A 27,562-nucleotide genomic window follows, 5' to 3' on the forward strand; every position below is an offset into this window, starting at 1 on the left:
TCCGTGATCTTTCCTATAAATTTCTTCAAGTGCAAGCGTTAATTTGTAAAGAAACATGCTAACGAAGGCCCTTAGGGCATTACTTAACAATCCATTTTAGGAAAATTTTGAAATCACTTTTATGAGAAATGAAAAAAACTATCAAAACATTAATTTTTTTTTTCATAAAAGTTTTCTTTAAATTGATTATTAATCAATGCCTTAAGGGCATTCATTAGCATTTTCCTTTCATAAAATATACATTTTGAGTGATGTGGTGTTCTATGAAAGTAGTCTCACTGTATTGAAAATCCCAATAGCATTTATGAAAATTTTGTTCTAGCTGTTTTGATTTTCTCTATTGAATATGAAATACAAGAAGCGAGATGCTTAAGATTTACATAACATAATGGAATGAAGTTTTGTATTAAGAATTTATAATGCATTGACTATCGTGCACTGAAAATCTACAATGAACTTAAGTTTGCTAAATGCACATGAAGATTTTTCTATTCAAAATAAAAGAAAAAGTAGAAGAAGAAGAAGAAAAAGAGGCAAAAAGAGAATATAGAGTCAAAGTGAATCTGCTGGGTTTGATTACCACTTCATGTTCTGAGAAATATTTACCATTCAAAAAGAGGAAAAAACAGAGTGTTTATCTAAAGAAATGTCCTTGAGAAAGGGTATATGTATAGAACCTTTAACGAGATAGTGCATTTTCAACTCTCAAAATGGAATCTATTCCTTGGTTCCTTACTTTGACAGGGTAAAATTATCTAAATTTAACATTTTAGATACTTTTTCTGCCTAGTGCCAATACGGGGAGGTTTGAAGTTGTGGGGTTCAATTTAACTTACTTATTCCTATTAGTTGAAAACTTGTAACTTAGCAGAATGAGGATATTTGGGCCATAAATATTTTTTTTTGAGAGAGTGTTTCAATCTATGAAGTCCGCTCTTGATGTTCTCTTTATCATCAGACTAAGATACTAATCAGTTTTTGGTGTAGGCGGAGATTGAACCTTAGATCTCTTATTCAATCATTAAACATTTTTACCAGTTGAGTTAACTGAAAGCCACTAGGACATAGAAAACTTAGAGTCCACATTTCGGAAGTTGCTTAAATAATAATATGAAAACTTGTAACTTAGCGGGATTGAGATATTTTTGATAATCATATATATATATATATATTATATTATATTATATTATATTATATAAATAATATAACATAATAGTTATCTCAACAATTAACTTAATAGTTGTTTATATTGAAAGGAAAATTGTTGAGAACTTCACTTCTGATTGATACTTGACGATGCTCTCTTAAAGAGAGTATGTTACTGTCTTGAATAAAGATGTTTAACTTTTGTATTATTGCTTGTTTGGATATTTATGGTGATAGTTGACTATAGATAAGTCCAAAATATCAAATATTTTTTGTCAATATTATCCCTTGATTGTTTAAGTTTCATATATAGTACATATTCCCCCCCCGGGGGGGGGGGGATTGCTTAATTGATCCTATATCTACAACAAATAGCACCTAATTCTTATATATTTATAGTTGTGATTTAAAAGATTGGATTAATTTTAACACCAGAAAGTTTATTTATTTATTTAAATGTTCTCTGCATATATAAGCCCCCTCTTCCGGTTGTTGATGACAATAAATTGTTTTTACTTTTTAGTACACTTATGGGTCTATTAAAACACTGCTTATTAAAAAAAGAAAAGAAAATATTTTGTCCAAACACATATACCAAACCCATTTATAGTTTTTTTAAAGGCAAATTTGGAGCTGTGGATTGGAGGGTGAAAAGGATTTTTCTCATCTAATTTTGGTTTAATGGAAAATTTTGCAAATGGGTTTAAGATCTTTACAAAACCCAATTGCTCATCTGCCAGGCGCAAGTTCTGCCTTTACAGTAGAAACAAAAAGTTGGCAACATCAATGTCAAATGCATTTTCAAAGTGTTGCCTTACCTATTCAGCCCATCATAGCTTTACTCGAGCTCCAGCCTCACAAGAGTGCCAACATATTAGTCTAAAAGTCCCACATAAATTTACCGCAGGCATGCATGAATGACACAAAGTTAGGCAAAGTTTATAGAAAAAAGACATAAGTTAGGCAAAATTACATTATATGCCGACATCATCTCTTTTATTTTCCCTCAATCTCAAATAGTAAGGTTTAAATCTAATACAAATTTTATTATATTTATATGGACTGTAAATGCATGAGTCAATTTTTAAGCACATAACAAAAATGTAATCAAGAAATTGCGCATTGTTAAGCTCTTCTCAAAAAAAAAAAAAATGCCTTTCTATAAATAACACATGACATATCAATGCATTCCACACAATTTTGCTTTCTCACCCCTCAAGCTTCCTAGTTGGACTGAAAATCAAGAACCATGGCTATCCAAACACAGGCTAAGATTCCAGTTTTTGATTTCTCCAACTTGGACTTGAAGTCTGGTACAAGCACTTCATGGTTCTCAGCTTGCAAAGATGTTTGCAATGCACTTGAAAGGTATGGTTGTTTTATGGTGGAACTTGGCAAGAACACTCTTTCAGAGCTTCACAACGCAATGTTTACCTCAATACCAGAGTTGTTTGAGTTCCCCACAGAAACCAAACTGAAAGTCACTTATGACAGGCCTTTCCATGGCTATTCCTCTTTTCCTCCTTTCGAACGCATGATGATTGATAATGCAACCTTCAAAGATGTAACTCAAAAGTTGACCAATATCTTCTTGCCAAATGGGAATGATAATTACTGGTGATAATCTAATCTTATCTTCTTCATTGATTTTTTTTTTAATTGTTTTTTTGAAAATATTCTAAGGTTGACAGAATAATGAATAAAACTTAGGTACAATTTTTTAAATTCTGTAACTTTGATTCTTTGATTAGTACTTAAGTTTTATACATTTTGTCTTCTCTAATAGCTTATACTTTTTGTTTTCTATGTACTATATATGTTAACACTTTTTGTTGTGTTTTTCTCTTTATTAGTGAGAGTGCTAATTCCTATGTGAAGCTAACGGCGGAATTAGATAAAATGGTGACGAGAATGGTATTTGAAAACTATTGCGTGAAAAATTACTATGACTCTCTCATGGAATCAACTACTCATAATTTGGTCCTTTTGAAGTACACTGAACCTGAGAAGACTGGAACCAATCAAGGCATTCCAAGCCACACAGACAAGCACTTTACTACCATAATTCACCAAAATCGTGTGAAGGGTTCGGAGATAAAAACAAAGGACGGTGAATGAAGTGGTTTTGATTACACCCCTTCATCCTTTTTATTCTTGGCATCTGATGCACTCCAGGTGAGTAATAACTAATACCATATGTCAAAAGCAGATTAATGGTTATTATTCATACAAAACTTCTTTAGATATTCCTATTCCTAATCTCTTTTTTACTTAAAAATTTGATTATATATATATATATATATAGCCAAAGCTTATAAAAAATCCAATTAGATTGTAATTGGATTCTCACTTTTGCATCACGTGTCCCATTTAATTTTAATTTTGTGCTAAGTGAATAAAAATCGAAGAGTCCAAATCTAATTAGATTCTAAATTAGATTTCAATTGAGGTCCAATTTTCCACCATATATCCATTTATTTATTTATTTATTTATAACTTTTGTGCCAAGTGAATTATTGGGTGAAAAAATCAAAGATTCTAAATCCAATTAAATTATAAATTATATATATAATGAGAAATTATTACATATTTTAGAAATGTATGTTTAAAAAAAGTGTTAAGTTAAGATTATGTATAATTTAAATCTCTTCTAAAAAAAAATGTATAATTGTGATTGATTTAATTGTACCCGTGCATATGCACGGTGTTACACTAGTTACAATAATTGAGAAGAGAAATTTGAGTTATACTATTGAGCCACAAAATACTTGACCCTCTCTTTGATACTATATATGTTACGTAGAAATATTTATCAATATGAGAATCACATGAGAAACATTGGTAATAGTGATAGGAAATCGAATAAAGATAAGCTAGTATAATGTGCCCATTGTAGAATATTTTGTGTCTTAGTTAATAGTACTGAGATAAATATTTAAAATTTGTTATGTTGATTCAAATATGTTAGATTCAATAACGAATATGTCATGATAGAATAAAATAAGTTATTTTTAGATTAAAATGGGTATGATTAGTTTATTGATAAACTATAAAAAGTTGGTAATTATTTTTATCTAGTTAGAATTCAATCTTATAAAAATTCATGTGTATGATAAATAAAAATTAGTCATGATTTTCAAAATTGCAAATTGTTATTGTTTAAGGTAAAATTACCATTTTAAAATTTTTTACAATCAATGTATATACACTGATTGTTAGTGGTGGAAGGATTTGAATACTAAATATCTTCATTGGAGATACCAAAAAATGTCGATTGAGTTGCAAGGCTTTTGACTAAAATTAAAAATTGTTGATTAGTGTTTGTTTGGAAACAACTTATTTAGCTAAAATTGAAAATTTTATTGAATGTACTGTAAATAGAGGTAAAAGTTAGCTAAATAATACAGTGAAATTCATAAATAGTACCAAAAAGTGTAGTGAGACACATGAATAGTACAAAAAATAAGCTGAAGTAGCAAATAAGCTGAAAATTTCAGCTTGTACCAATCTAGAGTTCTAGAGTCTAATCTAGAGTTCTACGTTTTCCTTACGGTAAACCTTACTTATTTTTATTCATTCAAATGAAAATAGAAAAGTGATTAATTAGAAGCAAATAGTTCAGTTACTTAATTCGTTACATAAGCACTAAGCAAAAGCTCCTAACATAATACATGTTAGGATTCAAAGAAAGTATGATTCAATTTTGCTATAAAACTATGTGAAATTTGGAAGTAGCTTATTAATTAATTATTTTTGGTTTTAGTGGAGTGATCAATTAGAAGTATTTTCAGAATCCGTAAAATTTTGAAACAAAATCTGTTAATTTATTCGTCTAAAAAAAAAAAAAAGAAGCTTCGGTTAATTTAGCTTTCCAATATTCTACTTTTCCAAATATTTAATTTACATTACGCTTTACAAGATCGTATCCAATGAAATTGACTGATGCATGTTTTGCTTGACCAAGGTATGGAGCAATGATAGGATAAAAGCTTGCATATCCATCGAGTTATGTTGACTGAAAATTCTGAGACGAGAGTCTCACTTGGGTTGGTTTCATACAACAATAAGACGATATGGGTGCTAGAAGAATTTGTTGATGAACAACACCCTTTACTATACAAGCCATTAAATCTTAATGATTATGCCCATGCACACATTGCATCAATTGCTCAACGAAAAGAAGTTCCTATCGCTGCCTATTGTGGTGTTTGAAGTTCCTAACGCTGCCTGCCAGCCACTGTCATTCATATTTTCCCAAGTGGCAACCCCCTTATTGGCAATGTAGTTTGACGGAGGATGGTATTAGAAATCTGGAACTTCCCATTTCAGATGAAGAGATTAAATCGGCTCTTTGGTCTCTAAAGCCTTTTAAGGCCCTTGGGCCGGATGGCTTGCATGCTGGGTTCTATCAACGCTTTTGGCTCATCATTGGGAGTTCAGTTAAAGAGGAGGTAAGGAAAATTTTTACTTCCGGGATTATGCCTGATTTCCTTAATCGAACTTTAATTACCCTCATTCTGAAATGCAAGCACCTGGATACATTGAGTAATTATCGTCCGATTGGGCTTTGTAACACAGTCTACAAGTTGATCACTAAATTAATAGTTGCCGGGATTCGGCCTTTGTTATCTGACATCATATCTCCTCTCCAAACTGCCTTCGTGCCAGGCCGAAAAGGGGTGGATAATGCTATCATCGTTCAAGAACTGATTCACACCATCTCTAGGATGAAGGGTAAGCGTGGGGTCATGGCCATCAAGATTGATTTAGAGAAGGCTTACGATCGCTTGGAGTGGAGTTTCATTAGAGATACCCTCCACTTATTTAAGTTCCCTGAGCATTTAATTTCTCTTATCATGAGTTGTGTTTCATCTTCAACCATCTCTGTTCTTTTCAATGAGGGGGCTTTGGATGCCTTTCATCCTTCACAGGGGATTAGACAAGGGGACCCTTTTTCCCCTTATATTTTTATTATGTGCATGGAAGTTCTTGGAGCACTCATTTCAGAAAAATGCGAGGCAAAGCTCTGGAACCCGGTCAAGGCTTCTCAAGGGGGAATTGCTTTTTCCCATTTATTTTTTGCTGACGATCTTGTGTTATTCGCGAAAGCGGATAGGAAAAATTGCTTGGCTGTTTGTGAGGTTTTGGATTCCTTTTGTTCAATGTCTAGTGAAAAGGTTAGCAATGAAAAGTCCCGGGTGTTTTTCTCTCCTAATGTTTCTGGCCAAGATAGAGAGGTTTTTAGTGATATATTGGGTTTTCGGTCAACTCCCTCATTAGGTAGATATCTTGGTTTTCCTATGAAACACACCTCTGTGCCTCAGGACTTTGGGTTTGTTATTGAAAGTGTTCAGAGCCGTCTGCCCGGTTGGAAAGCCCATCTTCTCTCCTTTGCAGGAAGATTAGTCCTTACCCAAGCTGTTACTTCAGCCATTCCAAATTATACCATGCAGTGTGCTGCTCTTCCTTCTAAGGTGCTGAATAATATTGATAAGCTGAGTTGGAATTTTTGTGGGGTTCTTCCGATGTCAAAAAGAAGATTCATATGGTAAGTTGGAAGACCATTACGAAATCTAAGAAAGAAGGAGGATTGGGTCTTCAAGAAGCAAAGGCGAAGAACATAGCTCTCCTAGCTAAGCTAAATTGGCGATTAAATAATGAAAAAAAATTCTCTCTGGGCTCGGGTTCTCTCTCAAAAATATTTGAATCGAAGGAGGCAGCAAGCTTCTAATTGTCGATTCCGAACATGTTCTTCTGTTTGGTCAACTATGCGAAAAGGGGAATTAGTATTTAACAGAGGTACGAAATGGATTGTGGGGTCTGAGAGTCAACTTTCCTTTTGGTGTGACAAATGGCTGGATATAGGTCCTATTAGAGGGCTGATTTCAGGCCCTCTTAACAGAGAAGAGAATTCCTTGCTCTTAAGTGATGTTGTTAACAGCTGTGGATGCAATTGGAATGCTACCTCCTTTCATATTCCCAAGAATCTGATGCTTAGGATAAAAGCGATGCCCATTCCTCGTATGGTTGCATGTCCGGATCGGATCTCTTGGAAATCCTCCCCTAATGGATCCTTTGAGATGAAAGAAGCTTATCGGTTGGCCCATGGTGCTGATGACTCAAATTCTCAAACCTCTGGTTCGGGTGAATGGATATGGAAGGTCTGGACTATTCCTAAAATACGGTGCTTCATATGGCAATGTTGGCATCGGAGCATTCCTGTCAGGAGCGTGCTCGTTGCGAGAGGTATGCCTATTCCAACTTGCTGCCCAATTTGCAATAATGATTCCGAGTCCATTATTCACATTCTTAGAGATTGCACTATTGCGCGTCAGACATGGAATGCCTTGTCTATTCCTCTGGATCCAAATATTTTCTTCAACCTTAATTTGGTGGATTGGTTGCGTATTAATTGTCAAAGCAGGAAAAATCATGAGGGGTCGAATATTTCGTGGGGTGTCATCTTCCCAGTTGGTATTTGGAACTTGTGGTTATTCAAAAACAAAGTTGTGTTTAGATGAGCATTCCTGTCAGGAGCGTGCTCGTTGCGAGAGGTATGCCTATTCCAACTTGCTGCCCAATTTGCAATAATGATTCCGAGTCCATTATTCACATTCTTAGAGATTGCACTATTGCGCGTCAGACATGGAATGCCTTGTCTATTCCTCTGGATCCAAATATTTTCTTCAACCTTAATTTGGTGGATTGGTTGCGTATTAATTGTCAAAGCAGGAAAAATCATGAGGGGTCGAATATTTCGTGGGGTGTCATCTTCCCAGTTGGTATTTGGAACTTGTGGTTATTCAAAAACAAAGTTGTGTTTAGAAATGATACCTCTTCACGAAGCTTATCAAGTGAGATTCTGTCAAAGGCCTCTGAAATGGCCTTCATTGTTCTCAATGGGAATTCGTCAACGCCTCGGACCACTATTCAGGTAAGATGGTTGAGGCCTCCGATAAGTTGGTTCAAGCTTAACTCGGATAGGTCGTCTTTGGGGAATCTTGGTATTGCTGGAGGGGGAGGTCTCATTCGGAATGATAGAGGGAATTGGATAAAAGGCTATGCAAGGTCTATAGGGATCACTGCAGGTGTAGCGGTGGAGTTGTGGGCATTGAGAGATGGTATAAAATTGTGTTTGTCGCTGAATCTTCAAGCAGTGGAAGTAGAGCTTGATGCCAAACTTGTTGTAGATCTCCTTGGGAAGGAGGGTGGTAGTGTTAACGTGAACAACACTATAGTTGCGGACTACAAGGAGGGCCTTAGACGGATTCCAAGGGTAAAAATTAAACACTGCTATCACGAAGCCAATAAGTGCGCTGATGCACTAGCTCGTCGGGGAGCGTTGATGAACTGTGATTTTGTTATTTTTTCGGAACCTCCATCTGATATTGATCTGTTGCTTAGATTATATGCAGATGGTACTATGTATGATTGTAGCATTAGCTCGGTCTCTTTTCTTTCTCTGTATTCAGTTTAGCTTTGAATGAAATATCCTGTTTACCAAAAAAAAAAAAAAAAAGAAGTTGAATGTACTCTCAGTCCAAATAAACTAGTCTCTTACTAGTTTATTTCAAATTTCAATGCAGTGTGTGGTCACTTTATATACAGTGACTTGCTTTCTTCTAGAATAAGGTTATGTCTTTATTTGAAATTTTAAAAGATGGAATAAGTTACTTTCCGTTTAACTATTTTCAGAGTTTTTTCTTCGCCCATATATAAGGCAAAGCAATGTTGTAGCATATGTCTTAGCTAGGAGAGTAAAACTTTCTTTTTCTTTATTAATTAACTTTGGTCCATCCATATACATGGTTTCACTTTTAAGTGGACGCAATTTGTTGCAAAATTATGCATTTCAAGATGCTCGACAACATAAATAGGAGGAAATACACGCTTCAAAGTCTGAACACTAATATGACTCATAGCTAGCTTGTGTTTGGATAAAGACATGGTTAATTAAACAAAATCTTAGAGAAGACGGAGTTTGCATTCTTCACAATTAAAACTCTCATCAATCACAAACTCCGTTGTTTCAATGAGTACATAGAAAATATAAAATGATGGGAATTGTCAATTTTTTGTTATTTGGATGTAACCAGAACTTGCAAAAATCCTTGTATATATAATGTTGTTGTTAACTAAAAAAATTTAATGGCACAGATTATTGACAATATGACTAGACTTGAATCAAAATAACCCATTAAAAATAAACCACACCCGTAAAATTATTCCAACAACATTATTTTCTAGTAATAGTGTTGGACTATTTTAATATTATTTAATTAAAATTAATAAATATAATAATATAAATATAATGATATGAGAGTTAATATGAAAAATAAAGAATTGAATAATATTGTCCACTTTTAGTGAGAATCTATAAGAAAGTGGACAACGTTAGCAAATTTTAAAAGAAAAGTGGACAACATTGGCCACCTTTGAAGAGAAGCCATGAGAAAGTGGACAACGCTGTTCACCCTTAAGAGAAAATGTGGACAACTATTTTCACCATTAAGAGAAAAATTGGACAACGATCTTCACCTTTGAGAGAAAATGTAGACCACGATGTTCACCTTTAAGAGAAAAAGTGGACACCACTGCACACTCTTAGTGCGATGGTTACTCTGTAAGTATAAGTGTTTGTGGGGTTTGGAGGGCAAATATCGGAGTTCAAGTTTTCAGGAGAGAGCTTCATACACATATACACTTAGATTAGGCTAGAGTAGAACTATCTTGTAAAAAAAAAAGTGGACATTATTTAGTCACTTTTTATGAAGAATCCAATTTCATTGGACAGACGAGCTAAGCCACTTTAATTGTGAAGCTCAAATGCAAAGGGCAGACCAGACCTGCTAATCTTGGCCACGTTTAGTGCATGCACAATTGCAAAGGGCAGATTAAAGAGCAAATCAGGTCTACTCATACTTTTAGTGCATACCCAGTTGCAAAGGGTAGACCAGGTCTGCTCTGCTTTGCTCCATCTTCTAAAAAAAGGGTCTGCTCTGCTCATACTTTTAGTGCATACCCAATTGCAAAGGGCAGATCAGGTCTGCTTTGTGCTGCTCTATCTAATATCTTCTAAAAAAAGGGTTTGATCTGCTCATACTTTTAGTGCGTACCCAATTGCAAAGGGCAGACCAGGTCTGTTCTATCTTCTAAATAAAAAAATGTCCGCTCTGCTCATTTGGTGTGTACCCAATTGCAAATGGCATACCAGGTTTGCTCTGCTCTGCTCTATCTTCTCAAAAAGAAAAATGAAAAAAAAGGGTCTGCTCTGCTTTGCTTAGGTTAATAAAAGTTCATTTTATAGATATCATATCATATGCCAAGGCGTTGCATCTTCAAGGGATTTTTTTTCCCTGTTGGATCTAAATGCAAAAAATGTATTATTGCATAGTTATATTTCTTTTCCACTTGCTGTAGTTTGCATATATTGCACATTTTTATAAGAAATTGTTGTTGCTTTCTAGGCAAAGATTTTTGTATGGCTTTGATTCAAGAAGTGATACAAATTCAAAATATTGTTATCTTCCTCCAGCAGTTTGCATACAGTTATATTTTTACTTAATTTCATTCATTTTCAAATAAATGTATGTTCGAATAAAATAAATATATTTAATTTTTATTTACTGGTTAGTGAATGGTTCTTTAATAATGCTGAACTCCAAAATTATCATCAGAAAAAGCATTAAATAATATTCTTCTAAAAGAAAGCATTAAATATGGTTGACTAAATAATAAGATCTTAGTAATCCGTAAAGGAAAGAATTGAAGAGATTAACTAGGAAGAGGGATAGAACATTAGGAAGGGGAAATTAAGAAGATAATGGGATAGATGAGAATTAGAGAGAAGATTAGAGAGAAGATAGGAATGAGAACATGATTCTTGTTATACATTCAAAAACTGTCTACAACCTCTTGTTTCCCTCCTTTTATACAATTCCACCTTCTTAACTAACTTCCAGCTACTAACTAACTTCCATGACATTAGCACAATCACCCATGACATCACTTATTAACTAACACAGCAACTAACTAACTGCCACTACAATCCTTTAATTACAATCCTTATCAATTCCCGTCCCTTTAAAAAAAAGACCTTGGCCCAAGGTCCATCACCCCCCCCCCCCAAGAGTCACAAAACCTTGCCCAAAGGTGAGGGAACTGATGCTGCAAGTTGTAAAGGGACTCCCAGGTAGCATCTTCTGAGAATGACCATGCCATTGGACCAAGACTTCAGTAATAGTCCTAGACCTAAGCTATTTAGACCTGTGTTGAAGGATGGCAACAGGTTCCAGATTAAGTACACCAGCAGAAGTAACAGGAGGAAGAGTTGGAACTGGAACTACAGTTGATCCCAACTTAAGTTTCAAGCAGGAAACATGAAAAACTGGGTGAATAGAACAATCTATAGGCAAGGCAAGTTTATAAGCCACCTGACCAATCTTCTGCACAACTTGGAAAGGTCCATAGAACCTAGGAGAGAATTTATCGAAACCTTTCAACCTCAATGAGTGCTGCCTATAAGGCTGGAGCTTCAAATAAACCCAATCACCAACACTAAAACTTGTACAGTCCTATGCAAATCAGCCCGAGATTTCATCCTAGCTTGAGCAGAAAGTAGATTCTGTTTAAGTAAGGAGATGAGGTCCTGTCTATTCTGCAGTAACTGATTTACAGCAACCACTTGGGTAGCACCAGGAATATAATCCAACAAACTGGGAGGAGATATGCCATAAAGAGCCTCAAATGGGGTCAGCTTGGTTAAAGTATGGAAATTGGTGTTAAACCAATACTCAGCCAAGTGAAGCTAATCAGCCCAAGCATTGGGTTTGTCACCAACAAAGGCCCTCAAGTACTGCTCTAAGCTCCTATTCCCCACTTCCGTTTGGCCATTAGATTGGGGATGATAAGCTGAAGACATAGCTAATGCAGTACCCTGTAACTTGAACAACTCTTGCCAAAAATGGGCTGTGAAAACTGAGCCTCTGTCACTCACAATAGTTTTAGGCATACCATGGAGTTTAAACACATCTTTCATAAAAACTCCAGCCACCTTCACAGCTGTGTACGGGTGAGAGAGGGGAATGAAATGGACAAACTTAGTCAGTCTGTCAACTACCACAAGGATCACTTCATAACCATGGGACTTAGATAAACCCTCAGTAAAATCCATACTGATATCAAGCCAGGGCCTGTTAGGAACAGGAAGAGGCTGCAATAACCCAGCAGGCTTAGAAGTGCTCACCTTCACCCGTTGGCAAACCTCACAGCATTGGACATGAAGCTTGACATCCTTAACCATACCTTTCCAAACGAAATCCTGCCTAACCCTATGTAGTGTCTTCAAATAACCAGAGTGACTACCACAAGGAGAATTGTGAACATGCTGCAACACTAGAGGCTTCAATGGGGAGCTGTGACTGAGGAATATACGACCCTTATAAAAAAGAAGATCATTATGAAGAGTAAAACCAGCAGGGGCAGAATCTTCAACAGTCACAACCTCTAACAATTGCTGGTACTCATGATTAGTCTTATAGCTATCCTTAAGAATGTCCAACCAAGAAGAACAAGGAAATGAAATTAGGAAAAAAAAAGGGCAGAAGTAGAATCCTCCAACTGGTCCGAATCCTCCAATCTTCTTGAAAGTGCATAAGTAGCCTTATTTTCTCTCCCATGCTTATACTCCACCAAAAATGAATACCCCAATAACTTAGTAATCCACTTTTGTTGAGTTGGAGTTTCAATCCTTTGTTCAAGCAAGTATTTAAGACTTTGGTGATCAGTCTTAATGATGAAAGGCTTTCCAACCAAATAAGGTCTCCACTTCCTAACTGCCTTCACTAATGCCAAAAGCTCCTTTTCATAAGTAGATAAGTGAAAGCTCCTACCCTTCAAAACTTCACTATGGTAAGCCAAAGGTCTCTCATTCTGCATCAAAACAGCACCTAATCCCTTACCTGAAGCATCACATTCAATCAGAAAGGGCCTAGAAAAATTAGGCAGTGCCAGAACAGGAGGGGTAGATACAGCCACCTTAAGAGCAGTAAATGCCAATTCAGCCTGTGGAGACCATTGGAAGGCATCTTTTTTAAGTAATGCAGTTAAGGGAGCTGCGATGAGGCCATAATCCTTGATGAATTTTCTATAATACCCAGTCAGACCCAAGAACCCCCTCAAGGCCTTAACAGATGTAGGAATGGGCCAATTTTGCATGGCATCAGTCTTCTTAGGATCAGTTCTAACTCCTTGGCCTGAAATTAAATGCCCCAAATACTCCACCTCTTCACAACCAAACACAGACTTGCTTTGCTTAGCATACAGTTGGTTATCAAGCAACATAGTCAAGACCATCCTCAAATGAGAAACATGTTGCTCCACAGAACTACTATATACCAATATATCATCAAAAAATACTAATACAAACTTCCTCAAATATGGTTTGAACACTTTATTCATTAGTGATTGAAAGGTGGATGGTGCATTAGTTAAGTCAAATGGCATAACTAGGAATTCATAATGGCCTTCATGAGTCCTAAATGCAGTCTTATGAATATCCTTCTCCTTCATTCTAATTTGATGGTAACCAAACCGAAGGTCTAGCTTAGAAAAAATCATAGCACCACTCAACTCATCCAGCAGCTCATCTACAACAGGGATAGGATACTTATCCTTAACTGTAGCCTTATTCAAAGACCTATAATCAATACACATTCTCCAACTTCCATCAGCCTTCCTTACCAACAACACAGGTGATGAAAAAGGACTATGACTAATTCTAACATAGCCAGCTTCTAGTAAATCATGTACAATTTTTTCAATTTCAGTTTTTTGATAGAAGGGATACCTGTATGGTCTCTCACAGACAGGTTCAGTGCCCTCCTTCAACACTATCTAGTGCTCATGCCCTCGGAGAGGAGGCAATGCAGTAGGTACTTCAAAGACTTTGTTGAATTCTTTAAGCAACTCAGTAATGGTCCTATGCTGCTGCACTGGTGTGGATGGAATAGGGCATGCATAATTTGTAGCAGTAGTCCTTTCTTGATTACTGGTTTAAAGTATTGGTCAGCTTCTTGAAGAGTGAGGCCAGATGGTTGTAATCCTGTAAACAGGATTTCCTTCCCCCCAAGACTAAATTCCATAACCAGTTTCTTGAAATCCCATTTGATTGGTCCAAGAGTACATAACAATTAAGTACCAAGAACCACATCACAGTCACTCAAGGATAAAACATTTAAATCAACCTGCACTTCCTTACCCTGAATTCTGAGATTAACCTCATGGCAAGCTCCTTGTGTTCTAAGTACTTCCCCATTAGCTACCTTAACTGTGAAGCTTTCTTGAGTTGACAATGGCAATTTCAAGGATGACCATGAAGAAACATCCAAAAAATTATGTGTACTACCACTGTCAATCAAGATAAGCACATCTTGATGATTAATTCTACCCCATACTCTCATTGTACCTGGAGAAGGACTTCCAAGTAAGGCATAGAGAGTGATTTTAGCACACCCTGCCATCTATTGCTGCAATTCAGTGGAAGCATCATACATGTTAGAATGGCTTGAATTGTCAAATAAAATGGCTTGAATTGTCAACATTGGTGGCTTGACAATTAAATATCAAACCATTTGGAAGTTGCAAGAAATTGCATGATTTTGTAGATGAAGAAATGCAAAGAAGTTTCAAGAAATATTGCATGGATGCATAGCCGAAATTATTGACTTCTTTGATAGAAGTCTTGAACGTTCTACAAACTTCATCTATTGGCCGAAATTTATGACTTCTTGCATGCATGAAACATCAAGAAACGGCAAGGAAGAATGCAACTTGAACAAGTATTCATGCATTCTTTTGGTCTAGCCGAAATATATGATTCAATTGGCAATAAATGCTTAGCCACTATTGTTGAATTCCTTAGACAAATATTGGTGTTTCACATTGGTGAATTTCGGCTAAACCTTGGCTATAAATACAATATGTGTGGAGCAAATGATATCATGCAAGGGTGAGCTAGGGAGATAGCAAATAACTTCTTCTGTGTGTGTGCACCAGAGCTAGGAAGTTAGGTCTTGCAATTTTGCCTAAATACAAAAGGGTGTTCTCTATTTGTTTGTGAGAGAACCAAGGGTGTATTTGGGGTTTGGGTTTGTGTGAGAGTGCTTACAAGTCATTGTTGTAATCTCCAAACTATAGTAAAAATTATTCTGTCGCCTCCCGTGGACGTAGGCATATTGCCGAACCACGTAAATTCCTTGTGTCATATTATCTTCTCTCTCTCTTCTTTAACCTTGTGTAAACAGATTTATTTCACCCAATATGCGCAACAATACATCATTGTTGGTCCTTCCTCAAAACCCTCTGACTTACTTTCCAGGTTGTTTTGTTGGAACCCTTCCATAAGGAAAATCTTTGGTGTCTTGCACTAATGTCCCACATGCCATTTATCCTCACAATAGAAGCATAATCCTTTCTTCTTTCGATCTTTAATCTGCATAGCAGTAAGCTTCTACACAGGTAGTTTGGTAGTCTTCAAATCATTCCTAATTGGTGGGTGACCCAAAATTGAGGGCTTAGACACTTCGCTCCATGGTTTGATACTCTTCTTGCACACAAGAAGATATTCTTCTTGTATTTTGGCAAGACCAAAGGCTGCATTCAAATTCTGGGGATTCATCATCCTAATTGGTAATTTAATTTCATCCCTTAACCCACTCAAGAAATAGCTGAGTCTGTGCTTCTCAGATAGTTCCTTAATTTGATTGGAGAAAGCCTCAAACTGTCCCTTATAAGCAGATACAGACCCCACTTGCTTCAATTTGGTTAGAGTTTCCATAGGATCATCATAGGAAGAAGAACCAAATCTCACGTACAATACTCTAACAAAAGCCTCCCAACTAGTAAAAAGACTCGCTTCCTCTGCATCTTGAAACCAAATCAGAGCCTCCTCTTCCATATGATATGAGGCTAATAATATCTTTTGGTTGATTGGGGTATTGTACAAATGAAAAAATTGGTTGGCTTTATACACCCATCTTGATGGATTCTCACCCTTAAACCTCGGGAACTCCAATCTCACAACTTTGGGAATCATCGCAGAATCTTGTTGTTGATGAGTCACCATTGGAGATGAGTTTCTTGGAGGAGATGGAGGCCTTTGTTGCCAACCATTACCCGCTTCTGTCAAACCTTGTACTGTCTTTGATAGAGCCTGCAACAAACTTGTGACTGCATCCAATTTTTGATGGACTATCCGAAATTCTTGATCATGTTGCTCGATCGTCGATGAAAGAGTATTGACTTTTTCATTAAGGAAAGAAGAAGATCGAGTTTCTGCCATAGTAGCAGAATGGGCTCTAATACCAATTTAATAAGATCTTAGTAATCCGTAAAGGAAAGAATTGAAGAGATTAACTAGGAAGGGAGATAGAACATTAGGAAGGGGAAATTAAGAAGATAATGGGATAGATGAGAATTAGAGAGAAGATAGGAATGAGAATATGATTCTTGTTATACATTCAAAAACTGCCTACAACCTCTTGTTTCCCTCCTTTTATACAATTCCACCTTCTTAACTAACTCCCAGCTACTAACTAACTTCCATGACATCAGCACAATCACCCATGACATCACTTATTAACTAACACAGCAACTAACTAATTGCTACTACAATCCTCTAATTACAATCCTTATCACTAAAATTCAGAAATCTAGCTGCACATTTATATAAACATTAATTCTTTAACAGACAAAATTTTACTATAAATTTGGTTGTAGCCTACACCTTCCTTTTTAAAAATTTAGCATTGCTACAAATTTTGGAAATTTAACTATTGGATTACATGTTCTTTACTCTTTTAACACATATGTCAAATTTTGTGTCAACTGGATATTATTTACTATATAATCCATAAATTTATTTTTTATGTAGAATTTCATACTACATAAACTTGCAATTAAATAATTGATTGATGACATAACTATTGATCTTTGATTATTTGAAAATTTCGGCAGCATGTAATCGAATGGTGGATTTGTCAAAATTCAAATTTAATAAAAAGATATTGAGTGAAATTGTACCCTTAGGCTACTACAAACGATGTCCTTCATTAAATAATGCCAAACTCCAAAATTATCATAAAAAAAAGCACTAAATAATAATCTTAGGACTTCACTTGAAAGGGAAAAAATAATGCACATAGCATATTTTACACGTTCTTAATTTTAGTGTATTTGGGCAGTGTATTTGCACACACTAATGTGCAATAACACTGCCTAGTAATTTTGTTTGAATAATTTTACGAATGTGGTTCATTTTAATATATTTTTTAATGGGTTATTTTGATTCAAGTCTAGTCAATTAGTTTTATAAAAAAAAAAAAAAAAAGTCTAGTCAATTAGTCAATATTCTGTGTCATTACAATTTTTTAATTAGTTGATAACAATATTATATACAAGGACTTTACAAATTCTGGTTACATCCAAATTACCAAAAAAAAAAAAAAAAAAAACTAACTTCGATCATTTTATATTTTCTATTTACATGACAATCAAACAGCAGAATATGTGATTAATGAGAGTTTAAATCATAAGAGCATTCCCATTAAGAATGCTAAAAATGTTAAAAGCTAAATTTTACCACCAACACACAAAAATACCTACTACATCAAAGATTTCAAATGCCAAAAATTTTGATACACAGCTACAGTGAGTTGTTATCAATAATAGCTCACTATAGCATAAATGTTAAACCAAATATTATTTTTTTATCCAATGGCCACTTTTTCTTTTTCTTTTTTATTTTTCTCATCTTTCTTCTCTCTCCTCTCTCACTTTCCTCTTCTCTCTTTCCCTAACTTCTGTTTCTCTCTATTTCACAGTTTCAACTCCTCCCCTTCAAGGTTCGTCGGTTGAGAACTTCAAAGCCCAAGCGCCACTAGACATGAAATCCACTATGCCTTCAGAGTGTTGCCGCCGATATGGAGGTAGAGCTTGACGGCGGGGTGATTTGATTTTGTGGGTTTGGGTTCATGGGCCTAGGTTCTGTGGTTTGATTTTATGGGTCTGGGTTCTATGTTTTGATTTCAGCGGGGTGATTTAATTTTGTGACTTGGTGGGTTCGTGGGTCTTTGATCGGTGTGGGCAGCAGTGTTGAGGGGAGATCGGCGTGGATCATTGGTTAAGAGTTCGGCATGGGTCATTGAGTCGATTGGCGTGGGTCTTTAATCAACGTGGTGGTCTTTGGAATTGTGGTAGCCGGTGGCTGGCCACCTTACTTGACTCCGACCAAGCCGATTCACTCGCAGGTATGGATTAGGCCATAAGCAATGGCATTGATGTGCTTTTGCTCTCTCTCGGTGGTTGTTTTTCTTTTTCCTTTTCTGATTGTTGGTGGTGATGAGGTTGTGGGTTTGGGTTTGTGATTTTGGAGGGTTGTTTTTCTTTTTCTTTTTCCGGTTGTTAGTGGTGAATGGTGATGAGCTTGTGGGTTTATGTTTGTGATTTGGTTATGATTTTGGTGGTTGGTGGTCATGGTTGTGGGTGGTGGTGACAATGGCAGTTGTTGTAGCTATGGTGGCGCTGGCGGGTGGCTTTATTTTTCTTTTTGTTTTCGATGGTGGTGGCTAGCTATGGGTGTGGGTTTGCAAAGAAAGTGGTGGGTTTTTAGAGAAAGGGAGAGACACAGATAAGAAGAGAGAGAAAGAAGAGAGAAAGAAACATACAGAGAATAAAAAAAAAATATTTAAATGAAGTGGTAAAAAAATAGAATCTTTGATGAATGATGTACTATAAAGTGAGGTGTTAAAAGCTAAAAAGTAATGTTTTGAGATGGTAAATGCTGAAAATTTTCACTCACATGATGGAAATGCTCTAAGAATGTAAACTCGGTCATATTTAAGTTTTTGAACTTAACAATGTCTTTATCCAAGTACAAGCTGTGAGTCATTGTTGGTGTTCAGACTTTGGAGTGTAAAATTTTGCAACAAATTGAGTCCATATAATGATGTAAAGAGAAAAAACCATGCATATGGATGGACCAAATTTATTATCTATTAGATATATATTATTCCAATATAATATGCTAAATCTTATAATTAATAGATTTTTAGTACAAGTAGGAGACTTGGCTTACACAATATATTAGCCAAGCCTAATCCTACTTTTTGTGCAAGCCAAGTCTCATACTTGTACTAAAAGTCTATTAGCCATAAGGTTTAGCCTAATATATATATATAATATATACCCATGTTGGGCTTATTGTAACGTATGATTTGTACTACACTCTTATATAATACAGACGTAGCCCTTTTAAGGTTTCATGTTCTCATGTTCACTATTTTTGTGTATTCTCTGGTTTATACTTCAACTTCTTTTTTTCTATTTTTTTGGGTCAGATTTAATTTGACATCTATATTTTATCATTTTTAACATGGTATAAGATAATCATCAACATTATCCATCCATTGTATCATTATTAGCATCATTTTGAAACCTTTTAAGTATCATTATACAAATTTAAATGAAAAAAAAGACATGAAAAAAAAAATGGTTAAAAAAATCAATAATGTTATATTAGTCCAATGTAATAGGCCCAAGCCTAGTCATACATTGTGCAGAAAACAAGTCACCTACTTGTAGTAGAAATCTATTAGTTTAAAGTTTAGTCTACTATATATACCCATGTTATAATTCATTGTAACACTTGATTTGTATTACACTCTCATATATTAAAATTGTAACCTTTAAGGGTTTCCTCCATAAACGTAGGCCGTTAGGCTGAAATATGTAAACTTCAAAACTAATATTTAACATGTGATAATTAAATTCACGTAATCATCACGTTCTTGATTTCAAAAGACATTTATTTATGAGCAATATCCCGTACATAATTTTATTCATACATATATTCTTATTGAAAGCCCTTTAAAAGTTCAAATGAAAAATATGAACAGACACTTCAGTGAGTAAGATTAGAATTAAAAGAAAAGACATGCAAAAAAACTGGTAAGGAAACCAATAATGTGATGATTAAAATCATCAAGTTCTTGATATCGCAAATATTTATTTATGAGTAATATTGAGTACATAAATTTTTATGTTATCATTACTCTTATTGAAATCCCTTTAAAGGAAAATAACCATATGCCAAATTATAAATAAAGCCATAAATAGACACTTCTTCTACACACTTTTGAAATTTGGAAGAAACCAAAGTCACCATATAAGTGACCACACACTACATTGAAATAACGTACAACCGAGAGATGCGTCTTTTTGGACTGAGAGTTTAAACACCACAATAGACTTTGAGAGAAAGTTCTTTTTGATAAGCGACTAGTCTATTTTGTTCTTGAGCATAATCACGAAGATTTATTGGCTTGTAGTGTAAGGGATGCTCTTCATCGACTAATTCTTCTGGCGCACATATCGTCTTATTGTTGTGCGAAAACAACCCAAGTGAATATCTTGTCTCAAGATTTTCAGCCAACAAAACTCGATGGATGCAAGCTTTTATCCTATCATTGCTCCATACCTTGGTCAAGCAAAACACGCATCCATCAATTCCATTAAATATGATCTTGTAAAGCATATCATAACATATTGGTACAATATTGGAAAGCTAAATTAACCGGAGTTGATATAGATTGCGAAAATACTTAAATTGATCACACCATTAAGACAAAACAATAAATTAACAATCTACTTCCAAATTTACGTAGTTTTGTAACGAAGTAGAATGATACAGTAATTATTTTCTCTAATTTCCAAAAAAGTTCTATGTTCGGAGCTAACGAATCGAGTAACTGAACATTCCCCTCGATCTTACTTCTCTATTTTGGTTAAGAGGAGTGAGAAAAAGTAAAGTTTTCCGTGAAGAAAATCTAGACCTTGAAATTTGGGTAGCTTATAATAAGTAATTTGGAAAACTATGATTAATCTTTATTTATTGTCCGCTTATGAATTCACAAGGCTATTTTCCAACAAGATAAGATAAATACTAACTTCTGATAATTTATCTAATAAAACTAATCATAATCCTTCATAGTTTAAATTATACACTTATTTTAATATATCACAACAAATTCGTAATTAAAAGATCTAACATATTTGAATTTATTTTATTTGTTTATAAATATTATAAATTTTGAACCTATAGCAACCTTGCGCTTTATTATCGGTTTAAAATATCCAATTCAATACTAAATATTCAACACTACATTCTATACATTATGCTTCCTTATATTTTTATTGATTTTCCATCAATAGAATTAATATTTTTTTGTGTGACTCTCTTATTCTTAAATATTCCTACATAGGATAGTAAAAAGAAATAAATAAATAAAGAGAGGAATATCTATAGCAATTTTGCAAGAGCAAGCAATTTAAACCATAATTTGCGTATAGTAATTGCCCACCTGGAGTCCATCACCTGCCATGAATATAAAGGATGAAGGGGAGGGATCAAAATCAATCCATTCACCATCTTCTGTTTTTATCAACAAACCCTTCACACGATTTTGGTGAATTACGGTGGTAAAGTGCTTGTCCGTGTGAATGCCAAGGCCACTGTTGTTCCCAGTTTTCTGAGGTTCTTTATATTTTATAATGCCGAAACTGTGAGTAGTTGATTCCATGTGAGAGTCATAGTAATCCCCCACGCCATAATTTTCAAATACCATTTTTGTCACCATTTTATCTAATTCCGCCATCAGCTTCACATATGAATCAGTACTTTCCCTAAACAAGAGAAAACACATCAAAAAGTGTTACTGTTACGTTGTACATGGTTTTTTTTTTTTTTTTAAAGAAAAAGAAAAAAGAAAAAAAAAAGACAAGCCATTAGAGAATACTGTGATTTTATTATCTTCTTATAGTTAAAAAATAGAAGAAGATAAGATTTTGATTAGGTTATCACCGGACATGATGATTCCCATTGGGCCAGAAGATATTGGTAAACTCTTGAGTTACATCTGTGAAGGTTGCATTATCAATCACCAGGCGTTCGTACGTAGGAGAAGAGAAATAGCCATGGAAAGGCCTTTCAGAAGTGAATTTCATTTTGGTTTCTGTGGGGAACTCAAACAACTTTCCAAATGTGCTAAAGGTTGTGTTGTGAAGCTCTGAAGGAATTTTATTGCTAATCTCCACTACAAAACAACCGCATTCTTCAAGTGCACGGCAAACATCTTTGCGAGCTGAGAACCATGTATTTGTACCAGGTTTCAGGTCCAAGTTGGAGAGATCAACAACTGGAATCTTGGCTTGTGTTTTGGTTGCCATGATTTTGACTTGTGTTTTGAGGGTTGCAAAGGCAAAACTGTGCAATGCAGTGGTATGCAATGCAATGCAATGCAACGCTGTGTTATTTATAGATGTCAGTGGTCAAAGATTGAGAATTGGTAAAAATGATCACAGCTGTGACTAACTAATTAAGAGAACCGGCTTTGATTGGCATACAAGACCTGGGTTATCTAGTCAACAAATATACCGTATTTTCACATGGATTGAAAAAACTAGTAACCAAACAACATTTTCCATGTCTAATCTTATCACTTATCAAGCACTTCGCTTAACCGCTTGACTCCTCCTGGAACAACGGCGACCTTTCAGCAAAGACTCATGCTTGCGAAAACTCCGTAGTCCTCTGTCACTTCTCGAAACCATATCAAATTAAATAATTTAACTGGTTTCAAACTCTACCTTTCTTATATAATATTGTGTGAGCAATGTAATCCTCAATAAATAAATAAATAAATAAATAAAATAAAAAATAACAGGTTGAACCCAGTGGTAACTAATAACGGTATATCACGTCCCGTGAACCCAGTGGAGCACTAATCCACAAGTTTTGTGTATTATTGCAGTTGTGCTGTTTTGTTTTTGTTTTTTTTTTTTTTTGTTTTTTTTTGTTTTTTTTTTTAATTATAAAGAGAAATGCTTGTTGTGCTGTTTTGTTTTTGTTTTTTTTTTTTTTTGTTTTTTTTTGTTTTTTTTTTTAATTATAAAGAGAAATGCTAACGAGTATCTTTAGGGTACTGGTTAAGAATCTAGTTAAAGAAAGTTTTTATGAGAAAAAAAAATTAATGTTTTAATAGCTTTTTTCATTTCCTATAAAAATAGTGTTAAAACTTTCTTAAAATAGATTATTAATAAGTGTCCTTAAGACACTCATTAGCATGACCCAATTATAAAATGTGAGATTGCAAAATTAATTATTATTATTTTGAATAAGTTTAAGTATTAAGAATAAGTGGAAACTTAAACAGTATTTTGTCCACTTTTTTAATTGGATTCTCACTAAAAGTGGCCAAATGTTGTCCACTTTTAGTGAGTCTATAAGAAAGTGGATAACATTATCAAATTTTAAGAGAAAAGTGGACAACATTTGGCCACTTTTGGAGAGAAGCCATAAGAAAGTGGACAAAGTTGTCCACTTTTAAGAGAAAAAGTGGATAACGATGTTCACATTTAAGATAGGAAGTGGACAACAATATCCACTTTTAAAGAAACAGTGAGCTTTTACTGATGAAGTCCGTCTTCTGAACAAAATCATTGGATCTAATCTCAATCCCCTTTCTCATGGTAACACTATTACCATTGAAAGAGCTAATAATCTCCTTTATGCTCTTCTCACAGATGTTCCCATAGATCTTCCTTCCATTTCGTGTCAGTCTCTGTTCGGTGTGTATTACTCTCATGACTACCGTCATAATCTATATCTGCCTATCTCTATCACTCGTATTCTTATTCATTTAGGCTTCTATCTACCTACACCTTTCATAGAACTCAAGCCTAGATCAGTTTTTGGTTCTAGTACTCTAAAGAAAATGCAGGCACAATTAACCAAAAATAAGGGTGATAAGAGATAACGAAGTACTTTAGGGGTGGATGATTATGAAGATTCAGATGATGAACCACAACAACCAGCAAATGTTCCTCCACCTGCTACTTATGCACCACCAATGCGACGGGGTGCCTCTCTTGAAGCTATCATGGCACAATTGCAATTGCTTAATCAACATGTGAATGTGATCATGGACACACAGTTAGAACATGGACAGGTTATATCCTCAATGGCTGATAATATTGATGATTTGGCGAGGGTAGTGAGACCTTTTGGTGGTGCTTCTTCATCCGGTCAAGGTAATGATATAGTAGAATTTAGTGATGAAGATGAGTGACACCTTTAAGCATCATGACAAAAAGGGGGAGCTGCTTTTTTTAATTTTTTATTTAATTTATGTTAAGAACAATTTGGTTGGTTTGTACCTATTTTGTTTTAGCCTTGGTTATGTTTACTCTAACAAATCTGGAATCAGGCTAAGTATACTTCACATATGCTCTTATTCAAACTTTTTAGTTTCTCTATAGCATTGTAATAAGTTTTATCTATAACGCCACAAGCTTAAAAAAAAAGGGTTAGAATTTTTTTTATGGCTCACACATGAGCCCACCTACCCCATTTGTTCCCCACCACTCAATTCTCACAAAACAGCTTGCTCTCTCTCCCTTGGCCGGCTAGTGAAGGGGTTGCCTCTTTTTTTTTTTTTTTTTTCACATTCAAGCCCAAACACATCCACATACACTACTCTCTACATCTCTCTTTCACTCTCTCACTGGTGCTGATCTCACAGCCACCTTCAACATTTTTCCGGTAAGGTTCGCTGGAAAACTCTATAAGAAAAAACTAAGGCTCACTCATCCCTTTTATTTGAGGTAAAAATTCCTAATCTTTTTGGTGGGTTTTATACTTTTGCTTGAGGTTCTTTTAATCTAAGCTTTGAAAATGATATTCAAGTGATATATGAGCTTCTTGGGTGATATTTTTGTTATTATGTGTATGGATTTTTGAATTGGTGGATTTATTTGATGAGTGGGTTTATGGTCTTATAAATGATGGCTATCTAAGGTTTATTTATGGTGAAAATTTAGGGGTTTTGAGTTATATAATGTGATAGTTAGTAGATCTAATTTTTCCATTACTATTGAGTTTATTTGGAACTAGTTAAAGATTTAAATGGTTTGTGTTGGACGATATTGTGATTTTGGTTTCATGGGACTCTTGATGATGTTGTGTAAATTTTGTGGGAACTATTTATATAATTGTTAAGATTTTAGTATTAGGGAGATGATCTTGAATGAGTTAATTTTATAAATTGGAGTCTATACCTTGTGAATTAAATTGTTGGGTAACTTTGGAAGTGGGATACATTGCTTGTAAGGTTAAATACTTAAGTTGCCTAATTAATTGCTTATTTAGCGATCTCTAATTCATAACTAGACGCAATGTCAAGCTTTATACTATCGTGATATGTTTGCTTGATATTGTTTAGATTTTAGCTAATCTCCTTTGGAGATTAGAGAATTAAGTTTTTTGTAGGTTGCAAGATAAGTAGCTTTTTAATAGGATTTTTGAAAAATAACCATGTTGTATAAACATTATTTTTGGGTCAACCACATTTCGGAAAATTATTTGTTGGATTGTGTTTTCTTAGAAAGTGTTGTGTTGTGACCCTATTATATATGATTATATATAAAAAGCGCATCATGTTTAATATTGCATATGGGGAAATGGATGAATTGTTGACATGGAAAATATGAGCATCTTTGATTTAATCTTTGATAAGGAATTCATGGATTTTATGGTATGTTGGAAAATTAAAAGGTTCTTATCTTGTCTTGTATTATTTGGGAAATTGATGCAAAATGTTTTGGACAAGAAATGGTTTTGAGGACTTTGAGAATATTGTGAAATTTTGGTTATTGAAATATCTTATGAAACTACTTGGAAGTAAACTATATATTTTGAATACATTTAACTTATGAGCTTTTGATGTGGGTTTACCCCTATGCTATGATGTTAGTGATTACCCCGTCTTTATGACATGTGATTACCTCGTTTTTGTGACGACAAGCTAGGTTGGAGGCTCTCACTTTGCATGACACAAGTAAATCCTTGAGTGTGTGGGTGAGGCTAGGCAGGGCCAAGAGACCACATGCAAAAGAGGTGCTACATGGTGAGTTATCCCCAGCTGTCCATAAGGGGGATAAGTAAATCCTTGAAGGTGTGAGTGAGGCTAGACAGGGCCGATAGACCACATGCCAAAAGAGGTATATATCATGCTAGTGTGTTTGGGCTCTGACCTGTCTGTGGCGGTATGGTGTCTTGGTGACATTTCTGTCTTTATGAAACCTTGGGTGAGGTTTCTGGTTTTGAAATGGTATTGGATACTTTTATGGCTCATAGTGAATAAAATATAGTTTCATATTTATTTTGGGGAGCTTGGTGCTATATTATTTCTATCATTCTTGTCCTGTTTTTAATGATTTTTTTTTTTTTTTTGCATAAATTAAATGGAAATTCCAAAATTATAGCATATTTTGTAAAATGCTCATTATCATGAAACTTGCATTTCCCTCACCCCCATTAATTATGCTACTTACTAGGCTTTAGCTCATCACATACTCTAACAGTTTTCAAGATCAATTATCTATACCTTGGGTATGAATCTTACTTTATTTGGTGGTAATTCAAGTGCTATGTTAAATTAGGGGATTTTTGTTGTAAATGGCTAGTGACTCAATATTGCTATGTTCAACAAGGCCGTAATTAATTCTATTGGAGGTTGGGCACTTAAGATTTGTTAGCCTTAGGCATGGTAAGCCTAGATTCGATTTTGAGGTTGTCTATTCTTGATAAGATTGTGACCTTCTGTAATCCATTTGGAGTTTTATAATATATTTAGGTATTATTGGAGGCACTTGATTTTTAGTTATTGTTTGTAAATGTACTATAGAACTTTGACTTGTAATGTGGAAATTTCAGTATGGTAATATATTCTTATCATGTGGAAAAGAAAAGAAAAGAAAAAAATCTCCTACATTTTGTCTCTTGATGGTTTTTTCTCATGCTTTGGACCCTTTTGGGTTTGGGGTGTGACATTATCTGTCTATATCTCTATACACACGCATTTATCTGTTTGTTTAGTGTTTCAGGAAAATAGGTACACTCTATATTCAAGACATACATTCTTCTTTTTGCAGCTTTCTAGAAGTATGTTAAATTTGTAGAGTTGTGAGTTTATGGCTAATTGTTTTGAGTCTTAATTGTATGTTGGTTTTGTCATGGATTGTCAAAGGGGTGCAAAGTCTATATTTTTAGGTTGGCAACTATGACCAAATTGTAACCTTTAGAACTTAGTGTGTTTTTTTTTTTTTTTTCCCTAGTGTTTAGTCTAGAAATATTCAGAAACAAAACAGATAAAGTTCTGCACAATTGAAGACTCAAGCAAGTAAGAAAAAATAAGTACAGAAAACAGTCTCACTTATTCTCGACCAATTGAGATTCGTGCAGATCTGAAATCTCACTTTCTTTCTTAGCCATTGGATCTAGGGTTTTGATGGATCTTAAGGA

At 34.8% G+C, this 27,562-nt stretch overlaps 2 protein-coding genes and 1 long non-coding RNA gene across 3 annotated transcripts; 2 read left to right on the plus strand and 1 right to left on the minus strand.

Annotated features, from left to right (window-relative positions):
• Positions 1–2,395: 2,395 nt before the first annotated feature.
• On the plus strand, positions 2,396–5,358 carry LOC136068848 (deoxypodophyllotoxin synthase-like). The gene is given in 4 exon segments (XM_065776604.1): positions 2,396–2,763; positions 3,000–3,321; positions 5,111–5,137; positions 5,140–5,358. Coding segments are annotated over 4 exon segments (936 nt in total).
• A 14,829-nt stretch (positions 5,359–20,187) lies between these two features.
• Positions 20,188–22,479, minus strand: LOC112040473 (probable 2-oxoglutarate-dependent dioxygenase AOP1). The gene is made up of 3 exons (XM_024073367.2): positions 22,064–22,479; positions 21,564–21,885; positions 20,188–20,680 (listed from the first exon to the last, which is right to left on the minus strand). The coding sequence occupies exons 1-3, from the start codon at positions 22,426–22,428 to the stop codon at positions 20,435–20,437; spliced, it is 933 nt and encodes a 310-aa protein (XP_023929135.2). The 5' UTR covers positions 22,429–22,479; the 3' UTR covers positions 20,188–20,434.
• A 1,231-nt stretch (positions 22,480–23,710) lies between these two features.
• Positions 23,711–26,424, plus strand: LOC136068849 (uncharacterized). Its single transcript, XR_010630160.1, has 2 exons — positions 23,711–24,864; positions 26,068–26,424. It is a non-coding gene; the product is annotated as an uncharacterized LOC136068849 (long non-coding RNA).
• The last annotated feature ends 1,138 nt before the right edge of the window (positions 26,425–27,562 follow it).

Source organism: Quercus suber, unplaced genomic scaffold (genome assembly GCF_002906115.3).
Source record: "Quercus suber isolate HL8 unplaced genomic scaffold, Cork oak 2.0 scaffold_9, whole genome shotgun sequence".
Classification (NCBI taxonomy): domain Eukaryota; kingdom Viridiplantae; phylum Streptophyta; class Magnoliopsida; order Fagales; family Fagaceae; genus Quercus; species Quercus suber.